Source organism: Amyelois transitella, chromosome 4 (genome assembly GCF_032362555.1).
Source record: "Amyelois transitella isolate CPQ chromosome 4, ilAmyTran1.1, whole genome shotgun sequence".
Classification (NCBI taxonomy): Eukaryota; Metazoa; Arthropoda; class Insecta; order Lepidoptera; family Pyralidae; genus Amyelois; species Amyelois transitella.
The window spans coordinates 10,952,679-10,965,496 of NC_083507.1; the positions used below are offsets into that span (position 1 = coordinate 10,952,679).

General features: G+C 38.5%; 1 protein-coding gene across 1 annotated transcript; it reads right to left on the minus strand.

The window, feature by feature from the left end:
• Positions 1 to 1,218: 1,218 nt before the first annotated feature.
• Positions 1,219 to 11,555, minus strand: LOC106137308 (organic cation transporter protein). Its single transcript, XM_060954366.1, has 12 exons — positions 11,420 to 11,555; positions 10,490 to 10,719; positions 9,958 to 10,144; positions 8,556 to 8,685; positions 7,567 to 7,695; positions 6,285 to 6,477; positions 5,384 to 5,489; positions 4,571 to 4,803; positions 4,146 to 4,225; positions 2,607 to 2,782; positions 1,641 to 1,795; positions 1,219 to 1,391 (listed from the first exon to the last, which is right to left on the minus strand). The coding sequence occupies exons 1-12, from the start codon at positions 11,444 to 11,446 to the stop codon at positions 1,334 to 1,336; spliced, it is 1,704 nt and encodes a 567-aa protein (XP_060810349.1). The 5' UTR covers positions 11,447 to 11,555; the 3' UTR covers positions 1,219 to 1,333.
• Between the last annotated feature and the right edge of the window lie 1,263 nt (positions 11,556 to 12,818).

The window sequence follows — 12,818 nt, forward strand, 5'->3', positions numbered from 1 at the left end:
ACAGACAGAGCGAACAGTTTCGAAAAGACTGAAAGGCCACGTTGAGCTCATGGCCGCTATTAAGATTCAAATGGTGACAGGTCACTGACCCATCGCATAAAAAAGAATGCTAAATTTATAAGCTTTTTATTTGTCATTTTTTACGACAACAATGGGAAACAGTGGAATCTTAAGTGATGGGATATGCCACATAGATTCGTTAGTACCTACTATATTGAGTAGAAGAATGTAAAAATGCACTACTGGTAGGAGGGATTCAAAGTTCCTCACCTTGGGGATTTATTCAAGAACTTTGGAAGACATTTTCGACGTCGTGCCACCGTGGACAATAAAAAAACTTGTCCAGATTAAAAAAAATGGTGAATAAGAATCTTAATGAATTCATAGTCACCCTGTATAATAAAGTAGGTATAAGAAAATAATGTGAATTACATTCCACGTAAATATTTCCACGCGGCAGATTGTCGATTTGAGATATAAATTGAAATGATTATCGATGAGATTACAAACGCCTATCAGTCTAGAAAGTATACCTACCTCATAATCATCTTGATAATAATCTGGAAAAAAAAGATTTTCACCCGAAAAAAATATTATGGAATTTAAAACACCAGTTAAATCTTTGTAAATTTAATTCATGTAAAACCGTAAAAAATTATAAATAATTTTTGCCGTCCCATACAAATTGAGCCATCAGATATCTTTTTTCTATATTTTATAAGTACCTATCGTTTAAGAGTCTACTCTTTATTCTGAAAATTTATAAAGCTTACAAAATTCGCCTGGAAAAATCCGTTCCAGGAAACGAAAGATAAAAATATCTAAGTAGATAGGAGTTACCTATCTATAAGATATTACCTATCTATTTACAAATTGTCATTCACTTCCGGGAAATAAAATAATAATCAACCAGTTATGTCAGAAACAAAGTTACTACGTAACAATTACTTTCTCAGCAGTTTGAAGTTGAACACCAATATGCAGTGCCGTGTGGTTGCCGGCACTTTAAAATAGGAACATTTCATCGTTATGTGGATGTTCTAAAAGGCGACAAAGGGAATAGAGATCACACGCACATCATTCATTGCATGTAGTGTAAGCTTTCATGCCGGCATGCAGCATAAATAGTATCTCTATTTAGTTTGTGTTCATGCACGCCTGCCTGGTTACGAGGATAAATTAATACTATCTTAAAAAAAAACAAAAAAATTTCTTCATCATCTATTTATCACAAAAGTTCCTATTACATCTATGTTAAGTATATAAAAATAGTCATGACTGTTTAATAAATATTTTCAATCAGTCTTCTTAGGTTTCAAGTTCAGGTTTCAAATCATATTTTCTCTTTGAGAGTAGGTAGTTCTTCGGGTTCATCGTCAAATTCTGCTTTCCTGGAAATGAAAACATAAAATATAACCGTTTTCACGATATTCGAATGGAGTGAATCAGATTCAGATGAAAATTCGACGTCAACCAATGTAATAAAACCAAAAGATATGACAATTATTAAGTAATTTTCGAGATGTCCCATATTAAGAAAAAAATATTATAATTACAATTTGAGTGGCTTCAAAAAAATAAGCGAACCAAACGGCTCTGCCGGTAACCACTTAACAAATAAAAATGAGAAAAGAAATTACCCGCATAGCATATTCGCCGCGACCAGTCGTTCCCCGTCCATAATGGTCTGAGGCATGGGTTGTCCCTTAGTCTCCGGTAACAGCAGCGAACACAACGCTCCCACAGAACTCAGCACTCCGATGGTCACTAACGGCATAGGAAGCCATATTGTGCTCTGGAATTAAGACGACAATTTCATTGATACGGGCGTGAGTACTCGTATCCGACGAGTAAGTAAGTAAATGCTTTATTGTTCACTAAAGGAGTACATTACAAATAAAAACAGTACAGTACAAAGGCGGGCTTATCCCTAAGTGAGATCTCTTCCAGCCAACCTGACAATAAGAGGATCATATACAAAATTGAGGCAAGGGTGAACAACAGTTCTTTTACGAGTATGATGCTTAAGACGAACTTGCATGAAGAGATTTATGAATGTGGATGAAGCGAAAGAAGTATCCCTGTGATCGTGGCAAGTGGAAACATGTAGTCTCTACCTACTACCTACATATAGTATGTATGTATGTAAATCAAGTATCAAATGCGCACGTAACGTAACTATAGCGATTAGCAATGAAGCTGCCTATCCATTAGGTAATTGACGCGGAGGCAGGCGGTGAAAGCGAGGATATTATGACTTCTGGAGGGAGTGGACCTTTTGAGAGTTACAGGAGTAAACATGAACTCTACCAGGGCATGCAAACATATGATGACGTCTTTATCCCGTACGTGATAGGTAGAGCCACGTTCAGCAGTTGGGCTTAAAGATGGAATTGCGATTAAAATTTTCAAGTTGCTAGCTCAGCGCCTTAAAGTAGAATCCCAAGTTTATTAGCCTACTCCTTAGTCGCATTTTCGACATCCATGGAAACGAGATGGGCTGGTCCTATTCTGAAGTGGCGGAAATCACTTCCTATGCGACGAAAGCGAAAAAATAATGACCTCTCTGGACATTCAACTCAATGGGTTTATTTATAACAACTCACCGAGTAGACGATGAAAGGCGACAAGATAGTAGCCATATACGCGGTGACGTGTATGAAGGAGTTCCCGCTGGAGCGCACCGGCGTGGGCAGGAGTTCCGGGGCGAGCTGCGCGGAGCCGCTGATAGCCATGTTCACGAACAGGCGGACGGTGACCGCTATTAACGCTTGGGTCAATCCTGGGGACATGCAAAACACATACAAACTTCTTCTATATACATATATGACATGCAAACTTCTTCTACATACATACATGACATGCAAATTTCTTCTACATACATACATGACATACAAACTTCTTCTACATACATACATATAGTCACGTCTATATCCCTTACGGGGTAGACAGAGCCAATAGTCCCGAAAAGACTGAATGGCCACGTTCAGCTGCTCGGCTTAATGATGGCATTGAGATCCAAAATAGTGACAGGTTGCTAGCCCATCGCCTAAAAAAAAACGATCGCAATTTTATAAGCCTATCCCTTAGCTCGCCTTTTACGACATCCATGGGAAAGAGATGGAGTGGTCCTATTCTTTTTTGTATTAGTGCCGGGAACCACACGGCACTTCAAACAAAACGGCACGGCAAACTTCTTCTATGTGTATCCTTTACACTCTTCCCATTCCTACTCTAAATCTTACTCCGTAAAAGCTGCACGGCTTTGAAATTCTCTCCCCTTGGACACTAAAAAAGCACAGACCCTCAACATATTAAAAAATAGTGTATTTAAGTTCCTGTCCAGTTGAGCACCTAGATCTAACGTCAGGCAATTTATCTTAATTTATACAAATGTTCATATCCTATCCTACTACTATTACTAGTTTGTATGGATGTATGGATGTTTGTTACTCTTTCACGCAAAAACTACTGAACCGATTACCATGAAATTTGGTATGTAGGTAGCTGAAGACCCAGAATAACACATAGGCTACTTTTTATCCCAGAGTTCCCGCGGGATTGATAGGGTTTCCATGCGGACGAAGTCGCGGGCGGCCTCTAGTATTCTTATATAAAAAATTCTCGTGTCACACATGTTCGTTCCCGTACTCCTCCGAAACGACTTGACCGATTCTCATGAAATTTTGTTAGCATATTGAGTAGGTCTAAGAATCGGCCAACATTTATTTTTCATACCCCTTTGTGATAAGGGTTGTCCACCTATAACATTTTTTTTTTAATTGAAATTACTTAAAAATTGTATACTTATATGGCAAAACAACGTTTGCCGGGATACCTAGTAATTTTAGAAATGTAAAAGTATGGATTTTTACGGGTAATTGTATACCTTATACAATCACGTCTGTTTCTCAATGACACACTCTCTGTCTCATTTGACGAATATTGCCGATATATTCTCACTCAAAAAACAGAGAGCCGATTTTTTTTTTAGAAATTAAAATTTTAATGGAAAACATGAAATCTGTCTCTTTTGACGAATATTGCCGATATATTCTCACTCAAAAAACAGTGAGCCGTTTTCTTTAGAAGTTAAAACTGTAAAGGAAAACATGAAAATTAAGTAAATGGTAGCAACTACTTACCACGTGGCACGAAGGCACAGATAAATGAGAACACGCTCCCAATAGCCAGCGTCGTCGCGATGACCGCTCGACGACCAAACCTACGGTGTATAATTTTAACATTTTATTGAAACTGACTGAAAAGTGCCGTGTGGTTCCCGGCACCAATACAAAAAAGAATTGGCCCACTCCATCTCATTCCCATGGATGTCGTTAAAGGCGACTAAGGGATAGGCTTATAAACTTGAGATTCTTCTTTTAGGTGATGGGCTAGCAACCTGTCATTATTTGACTCTCAATTCTATCAATAACCCAAACAGCTGAACGTGACCTATCGGTCTTTACAATACTATTGGCACAACTATATCCTTTATATACATATATAGTCGTGATTATACGTATGTATGTTTAGTTTGAAGTAAATTAATATATAGAAAGACTCTCACCTGTCGAGAGTAACCGTGATCAGAGCCAAAGCGGGCACTTCGGCGAATGACGAAATAGCGAATGTGACGAAGAAATCTGATCCAATACTCTCCGACATTCTGACGACTGCGTCTATCCCCACCCCGCCGACTATCGTCACTACAATGAGGACTATCACGCATTTCCTGAGCTTCGGACTCCGGAGCAAAGCCAGGAGGGATTCGTCCGTCATTCGCTTATTGTTTGAGGATATCTGCAAAGGAAATGTAAAAGTAGGCTTATAAACTTGGGATTCCTCTTTTAGGCGATGGGCTAGCAACCTGTCACTATTTGAATCTCAATTCTATCACTAAGCCAAACAGCTGAGCGTGGCCTATCAGTCTTTTCAAGACTGGTGGCTCTGTCTACCCCGCTAGGGATATAGACGTGATTATATATGTATGTATGTAAATTTGAAAGTAGTAAGTACTGAATGACCGGGGTTAAAGTAATGGCAATAATTGTATCACATAATGTGTTTACATACATACATATAAACACATCTATATCCCATGCGGGGTACACAGAGCAAACAGTCTTGAAAAGCCTGATAGGCCACGTTCTGTTGCATGGGTTAGTGATAGAATTGAAATTCAAATAGTGACAGGTTGCTAGACCATCGCCTAAAAGAAGAATCTCAAGTTTCTTTATTACATTGCTAAGAACTACGGGATTATTGGACATTGTCTATTAATTCACACTTGGGGATACCCCGGGCTTCTCTCAAGAGTGGGGAGAATGTAACCCGGTTTAAAGCCAGGAGGACCATAAGTATTATATCACTATTAACTCACAATAAACTCATTGAGAACATCTTCTGGTATCTCCTTCTTGTTGATTCGCTCGAACCGCTTCAATATCGCTACAGCTCTGTTTACTTTGCCATTCGATGCCAGCCATCTGCAAATGTACTACAACATATATAACTACTATAGCGGGGCGAGATTGGGAAGTTAAAGCCGACTACGGGATAACAGAAAGGCTTACAAACTTGGGATTCTTTTTAGGCGATGTGCTAGCAACCTGTTCATATTTGAATCCCAATTCTATCTTTAAGCCAAACAGCTGAACGTGGCCCTTCAGTCTTTTCAAGCCTTTTGGCTCTGTCTAGCTCGCAAGGGATATAGAGGTGATGATATTTATGTTTTTATACCATTAGCTTAACCTAATGGTGCAAAATCATAAGACATATTATAAAGGGAAGGCAATAAAGAGTTTCTGGTCATTAAGGAGTTAGCAATGACTCAAATAAGAAGAAAAATGTATCTCTTCAATCCATAGGCTAAGATAGCCTGTTTGCCATTTTCTAAAAGTTGACTGGTAGAGAATGCTATTAGCATTAAGTCCACCTATTGTACCTCTTAGGCTCAATAAAGTCTCAAATAAACTAAATCTATACTAATATTATACAGCTAAAGAGTTTGTTTGTTTGAACGCGATAATCTCAGGAACTTCTGGTTCGAATTGAAAAATTATTTTAGTGTTGAATAGACCATTTATCGAGGAAGGCTTTAGGTTATATAACATCACGCTGGAACTATTATATAGAAACGAAGAAATAATGGAAAATTAGAAAAAAAAACGAGGAAAATTATTCAACCTTGAGGGCTTCAATGATGCCCGAAATAACTACTCCAGGCGGACGAAGTCACGGGCACAGCTAGTAATAAAATAACAAAAAAAAATAAATCATACCGCACACTCTCAGGAACGATCCAAGGTGTCACCAGTGCCAATAAGCCGGGTGCTGTGGTCGCCACCACCACCGTTCTCCAGTTCTTCAGCCACAGCGCCAGCACTGGAGTCAGCATGAGAGGCCCCGCCCCACCCAGGACACCGGCCGCGCTCGACACCCACGTACGGTGACGGGAACCGATGAATTCCAATACTGTAAAAAAAATGCCGTGTGGTTCCCGGCACCAATACAAAAAAAGAATAGGACCACTCCATCTCTTTCCCATGGAAATCGTAAAAGGCGACTAAGGGATAGGCTTACAAACTTGCGATTCTTTTTTAGGCGATGGGCTAGCAACCTGTCACTATTTGAATCTCAATTCTATCATTAGGTAAGCCAAATAGCTGAACGTGGCCATTCGATCTACCATTCGATCGACCATTCGATCGAGACTGTTGGCTCTGTCTACCCCGCAAGGGATACAGATGTGACTATATATAGGTATGTATGTATGTTAAAAAAATTGACAAATGTTTTTGATATAAACAGGTATGTTTAGGATACGTCCGTCCAATCCAGCGCTCACGAAACACGTGACTCAAAGTGTAATAGCTGAGGATGTAGAGAAGGGGTACGGGAAAATGAGAGAATGAGAAACTAAACTGTTGTCTTGTAGATTTGATGAGTGACAATACATACCACGATATTATGAAGTAAGATATTGATACAGTAATTGTAAATGTTGTTTACTATGAGGTTAGTATGGATCTATAGAATATAGTACATACATACATATGGTCACGTCTATATCCCTTACGGGGTAGACAGAGCCAACAGTCTTGAAAAGACTGAATGGCCACGTTCAGCTATTTGGCTTAATGTTAGAATTGAGATTCAAATTGTGACAGGGTGCTAGCCCATCACTTAAAAAAGAATCCCAAGTTTGTAAGCCTATCCCTTAGTCGAATATAGTATCAAGTACAATACGTAAATACAACATAGCATTTCTATTGTCTTATAATCATCCGATTTCTATGGAGTAAAATTTCAAGTGTACATACATATATAAAATAACGCCTTTTTCCCGGAGGGGAGGCAGAGACTATTACATTCCGCTTGCAACGATATCTGCATACTTCATTCGCCTCATCCACATTCATTACTCTCTTCATGCAAGCTCGGCGGTTTCTGGTACTCTTGACCTAACCCTTTGCCAGGACGTCCTTTATTTGATCACTCCGACCTTTCCCTCCATATATTCCTTGTATAGTTGCTTAGTCAACCGTGTAGGTATATACTTACTTATTAAGTACATCATCAGGTAACAGGCGTCGTTGGCCGTGCCTGCCACCAGCCGAGCGATTGCAAAATCCCACCGGCCCACGGTGAATATTGTAGCTATGTTCCCAATGAGACCCATTATATTAGCTCCTAGAAAAGGGAAATAAAAAAACTGTTTATAATAAAAATTTAAATAAATTTAATCATGACTTTTCCCGAATAGCGGAAAATTGTTACAATAACTGCATAAATCTTTTCATGGAAGCGAGAAACAACTTATATAATAAGGGTTCCGTACCTAAAAGGTTAAAAATGGGACCCTATTACTAAGTCTCCGCTGTCTGTCTGTACGTCCGTCATAAACCATGATAGGCAGGAAACTGAAATTTTCACAAATTATATATTTTAGTTGCTGCTATAACAACAACTACTAAAAATAAAAAAAAAAGTATTATTAACCCCATATAACAATAGTAATATAACGTAATTTATAAGCAATTTTTTTGGTTGATTTTGAAAAAGTTATGAGTTGTCTAGAGTTCACTTCCCGAGTCCACCAGGACATCTCCAAGTTTCAAAGATAGATAGATATACGGGTTTCTCTTGAGTCGCGAGGGTATTTAGTACCTGTAAGCCTTTTCACTCATTTCGGTAATCGCTGCACCTACCTATTTATAATAAGTATAAACGGAACTCTTTGTGCGCGAATCAGTCTCGAACTTGACCGGTTTTTTTACATGTGTTATAATAATGCATCGTCCTTATAATCTTTTGAGGATCACATTACAAACATGTCTTCATTGCCTTGTGGAGACAGCACTTTAGAGAGAACTACTCTATATCTTTCCCATAAATGTCGTAAAAGGCGACAAGAATAAGAGTATTAATTTAAGTTATTTATTTGACGTCAACCAATGTTGTGAAGATATGACAATTATTAGGTGATATATTCATATCCCTTAATAATAAATATTTTTTTTTTTTATTTGAAAGATGAAGAAGGCTTTTACCAATAAAAGCTGGTAGCCGACCGTACGTATCGCCGAGCCAACCGAAGAAGGTCACCCCCAGCAGAGACCCCGCGAAGTACATGGACTGGGAAAACGGGGCGTAAGACGCGCGCTCGCATACCCATTCACGCTGGAAATAATACAACATACATACATACATATGATCACGTCTATATACCTAGCGGGGTAGACAGAGCCACCAGTCTTGAAAAGACTGATAGGCCACGCTCAGCTGTTTGGCTTTGTGATAGAATTGAGATTCAAATAGTGACAGGTTGCTAGCCCATCGCCTAAAAGAGGAATCCCAAGTTTATAAGCCTATCCCTTAGTATAATAATACAAAAATAAATAAATTAGTGCCGTGTAGTTGCCAGCACTTTAGAATAGAACCACTCCGTATCCTTCCCATTGAGGACGTAAAAGGCGACTAAGGGATAGGCTAAAAACTTGGGATTCCTCTTATAGGCGATGGGCTAGCAACTATCACAATTTGAATCTCAATTCCATCATAAAACCATACAGCTGAACGAGCCCTTTCAGTCTTTTCAGGATTTTTAAGTTACACAAGCACATGTTTTTTACAGGCTTCATTTCGGAGTGTGCATTGAAATTGCATAATTTAATTCCACCCGTTTTAGTCAGTGAAAATCTATGCTCGGCGTGGGCATAGATTTCCACTCGTCTCGGTACTCGTCCAAAACTATGACGCATTTGGAGATCCGCAAAATATTTTACTATGGAAACTGCCATAATAAATTTTATGTCCGCGTCTTTTTTATGAGATACCTAGATCTTAGTAATTTTCAAGACAAGAGTTATTAGGCTAAATTTACCACCTTAAACCCTATATTGCTTACCATCAAGCAGACTGGGGTGAAACAGCACTCAAATTCCCAAAAAACCTTTCGTTAGATCCAATCCAAGATATTAATTTTTCCCTCTATGTAAGGTTTTACTGTTTTATATTGTGTGTAACCTTAAAATTTTACATGGCTTGATATGGATGATATGGACTCGATACGTTGGAGGTATTAAATAGGTACGAATATATAAAAAGAAGATCGCGCATTTTGAGTAAAATATTAATTCTACTCAAAATGCGCGATCTTTTTTAAAACTGAGAGAACCTTTCTCTCAGTTTTCGTTTAATTTTCTTTCTTTTTCTTCTTCCTTCAGGCTTTAGTCTTGGTCGCATCCTCACCTCTCTGGAGAGGAGCCCGGGGTATGCCTTTGACCATGGATCCTGAATTGGGTAAGTCAGGTTTTTACACGAAGCGACTAACATAATTATTATGGTCTCTGCAACCTGTGCAGGTAAACCTAACCCGTATTGGATCCATAGTTATCTACACATCGCACACACTCTCACAGAGCGAATCAAGTTTCAGAACTATTAAAATACCTCGTTGATAATAGTTGAGTAAGGGATGTCGTTGAAGAGGAACTCCCATCCGTTCCTGCAGGGTATGAGGGGCGTGTCGTTGGCGGGGCGAGTGAGCGTGGCCAGCACTTCAGTGTAGTTCGCGGCGAACATCTGACAGCGGTCCCACCCTGGCGGCTCGTCCGTGAAAGGGATAGACAGATTTCGTCTGAAATTGTGAATAATTTATTTATAATGCATGGATGTTTAATATAGTTCAGTAACTTGTGACACTAGTCTCAAACATATTTTTTTTCTTTATTAATCAATAAAATATAAGAGCATTAAAACAGAAATTGCAGTACAAATGTGCTACTAATTTCCATACAAATCTTTTTTAGTAGACCCGTGAGAGGAGAAATTAATATTGGAGTTAATTACTTCGAGGCTAACTTTATGTAATTTGTTATAACCTAATAACAAGTGAAATTTGTCCTTTAAAATTATAGAATAGGCAAACAGTCACACACTAAAGCAATTAAAATAAAAAAAATAAAGATAAACGATACATCACCTCATTTCCAATGTAAGATTCTGTAACTCCGGCACCTTGCACCAATGTTCCTGGGGTGTTGCCAGAATGAACATTGGCACGGCGTAGCTGAAGGCCCAGGTGGCAATGAAGGGCAACATGAAAACAACCAACAACAACTGGTAGGTGCCCATTTCTCCAATATGGTGGATAATCTTCTCCATGACGTCACCATCCTCTTCTTTCTCTTCCACATTGAGAGCTGACGCAGCCTAAATACAAATATAATATACCCAAAAACTCGTAGTATACTGGTTGAACCTAGCGAGTAGATCATGCGTGTAAGTCTTTCCAAGTAACGTTTGGTATGGTGGGCTCAGAGGATCTGTGCAATCTCGACTTCATTGCGGAGGAGTGTATGGGAGGTGGCCCAATTAATTATCTCCTGAGCCGTGTGTACAGCCGACCGCATGTCAAGTTACCCTACACGGAACTCTATGGCACGGTTATAGAGGCGAATTCGCAACGAATTTGGGAAGGTTAATGCTGCGTTGACTGTTGCATATGCACGGTTAGTTCATTGAGTAGTATTGAAATACATCAACAATGAACTAACGGTGAGAAACCTGTACATTCATTGGCATCTGTTAATCTGATTGTCCCACTCCGGCAACATATCTGATGATCGTCTTTTACCGTTAGTACCAGTTACACCTTCTTCCTGGACCAGGGTCTGTCTTTAACCACAATCATGGAGTTGGGTAAGTCAGGGTTTTACACGAAGCTTTTCATCTCATCTCCGAACCTAAACCTACGTGGTTTATGACATCCAAATCATGGCTACACTTCCAGGTACCTGAATGCTTAGGTGTCAAATCATCAAAGCATCGGATAGCAATCACTACATAATTCACACTTTCCTATTATAAAACAACCAAGAATTTAAAAACTATATGAATTATCAAACCATACCTCTTGAAGAACCAATGTGTCTGTCATTTTTATGTAATTATAAACCACTTAATTTCGCTATAACGACCGCGACCGTTGCCCTGCGGTGACGACCACAAATTGATCAGACCCCAGATACTATGGTATGTAAATAAATAACCAGATATCGTAATGATTTCTATCTGTTTTATCGTGTGTGCATATTGGTAATTTGGTACCGTCAACGTATTTGTCATAGTGCGTACTAGTTTTACTATAGAAATCGGAATAATTTAGAACAATAGAAATGCCAGGCTTAAAACAACATAAAACAAGTACACCACAGAACCATAAAATGGTATGTCGATATATTTATTAAATAATTATTAGATTTCAATTTCTATTGGTACCTACATACTACTGAATAAAAAAAAAACTATTACATTACACATTCATTAAATTAGGTAAGTATTGAGCCAAACATCTGAATGTGGCTTTTGTGTTTTGAAAACTGTTGGCTCTATCTACCCCGCAAGAGATATAGTGATTATATGTATGTATGAAAAAACTATTCCACAGAGTCCAGAGCATCGCCCAGGATCAAGAACACGCGAATAATAACTAGTATTATGGGCTTTAGTAGTAGTAATTTATGTATTTAGCAGTTTAACTCAAATTAACTTATTATTATAAAATACTTTTTAAGCAAGTAAAATACGTATAGTTCCTAGTAGTCCTGTGTGATTTTAACTAAAAATCGCTTATAAACTCTCATGGAAATCCCAGCAGTAATATAGTAAAGGCACTTCTAATACTATTATATATTCTGTGGTAAAGGGTGTCCTGTAAATTATGCTGACTGTACTTACATAAAGTTCGACAGACCAAAATATTTTGCAAGGCTTAATCATATCATTATCAAGGACACCGAAAACGTCAATATAGGAAACGAATTACATAAAAAAATATCTATCTAGATAACTCTATACAAAATTTACTCGAGTTTTCACACCATTTTCCCTTTATTATCTGAGTAAACGTGATCGTTAGTAACTGTGATACTTGGACAGATAACACAGATTGGGCTTGTCCCAAATAAAGTTTACTTAGTGTTCAAATTATCCTCTTAAATTCCATATAAGGATTGTAGTATTAACTGAATCGAACTGAAAAACAAACTGCATACATACATACATACATATAGTCACGTCTATATACCTTACGGGGTAGACAGAGCCAATAGTCCCAAAAAGACTGAATGGCCACGTTCAGCTGCTCGGCTTAATGATGGAATTGAGATCCAAATAGTGACAAGTTGCTAGCCCACCGCCTAAAAAAAGGATCGCAATTTTATAAGCCTATCCCTTAGTCGCCTTTTACGACATCCATGGGAAAGAGATGGAGTGGTCCTATTCTTTTTTTAGTATTGGTGCCGGGAACC

Bases quoted from the DNA above. Each gene is read 5' to 3' on its own strand.
- LOC106137308 (XM_060954366.1), bottom strand. From the start codon at position 11,446: ATGACAGACACATTGGTTCTTCAAGAG. The intron at 7,696-8,555 runs GTAAAAGCCTTC...TCCCTTTTCTAG, and splicing joins TCGGCTACCAGCTTTTATTG to GAGCTAATATAATGGGTCTC. The intron at 4,226-4,570 runs GTGAGAGTCTTT...TATACACCGTAG, and splicing joins ATCACGGTTACTCTCGACAG to GTTTGGTCGTCGAGCGGTCA.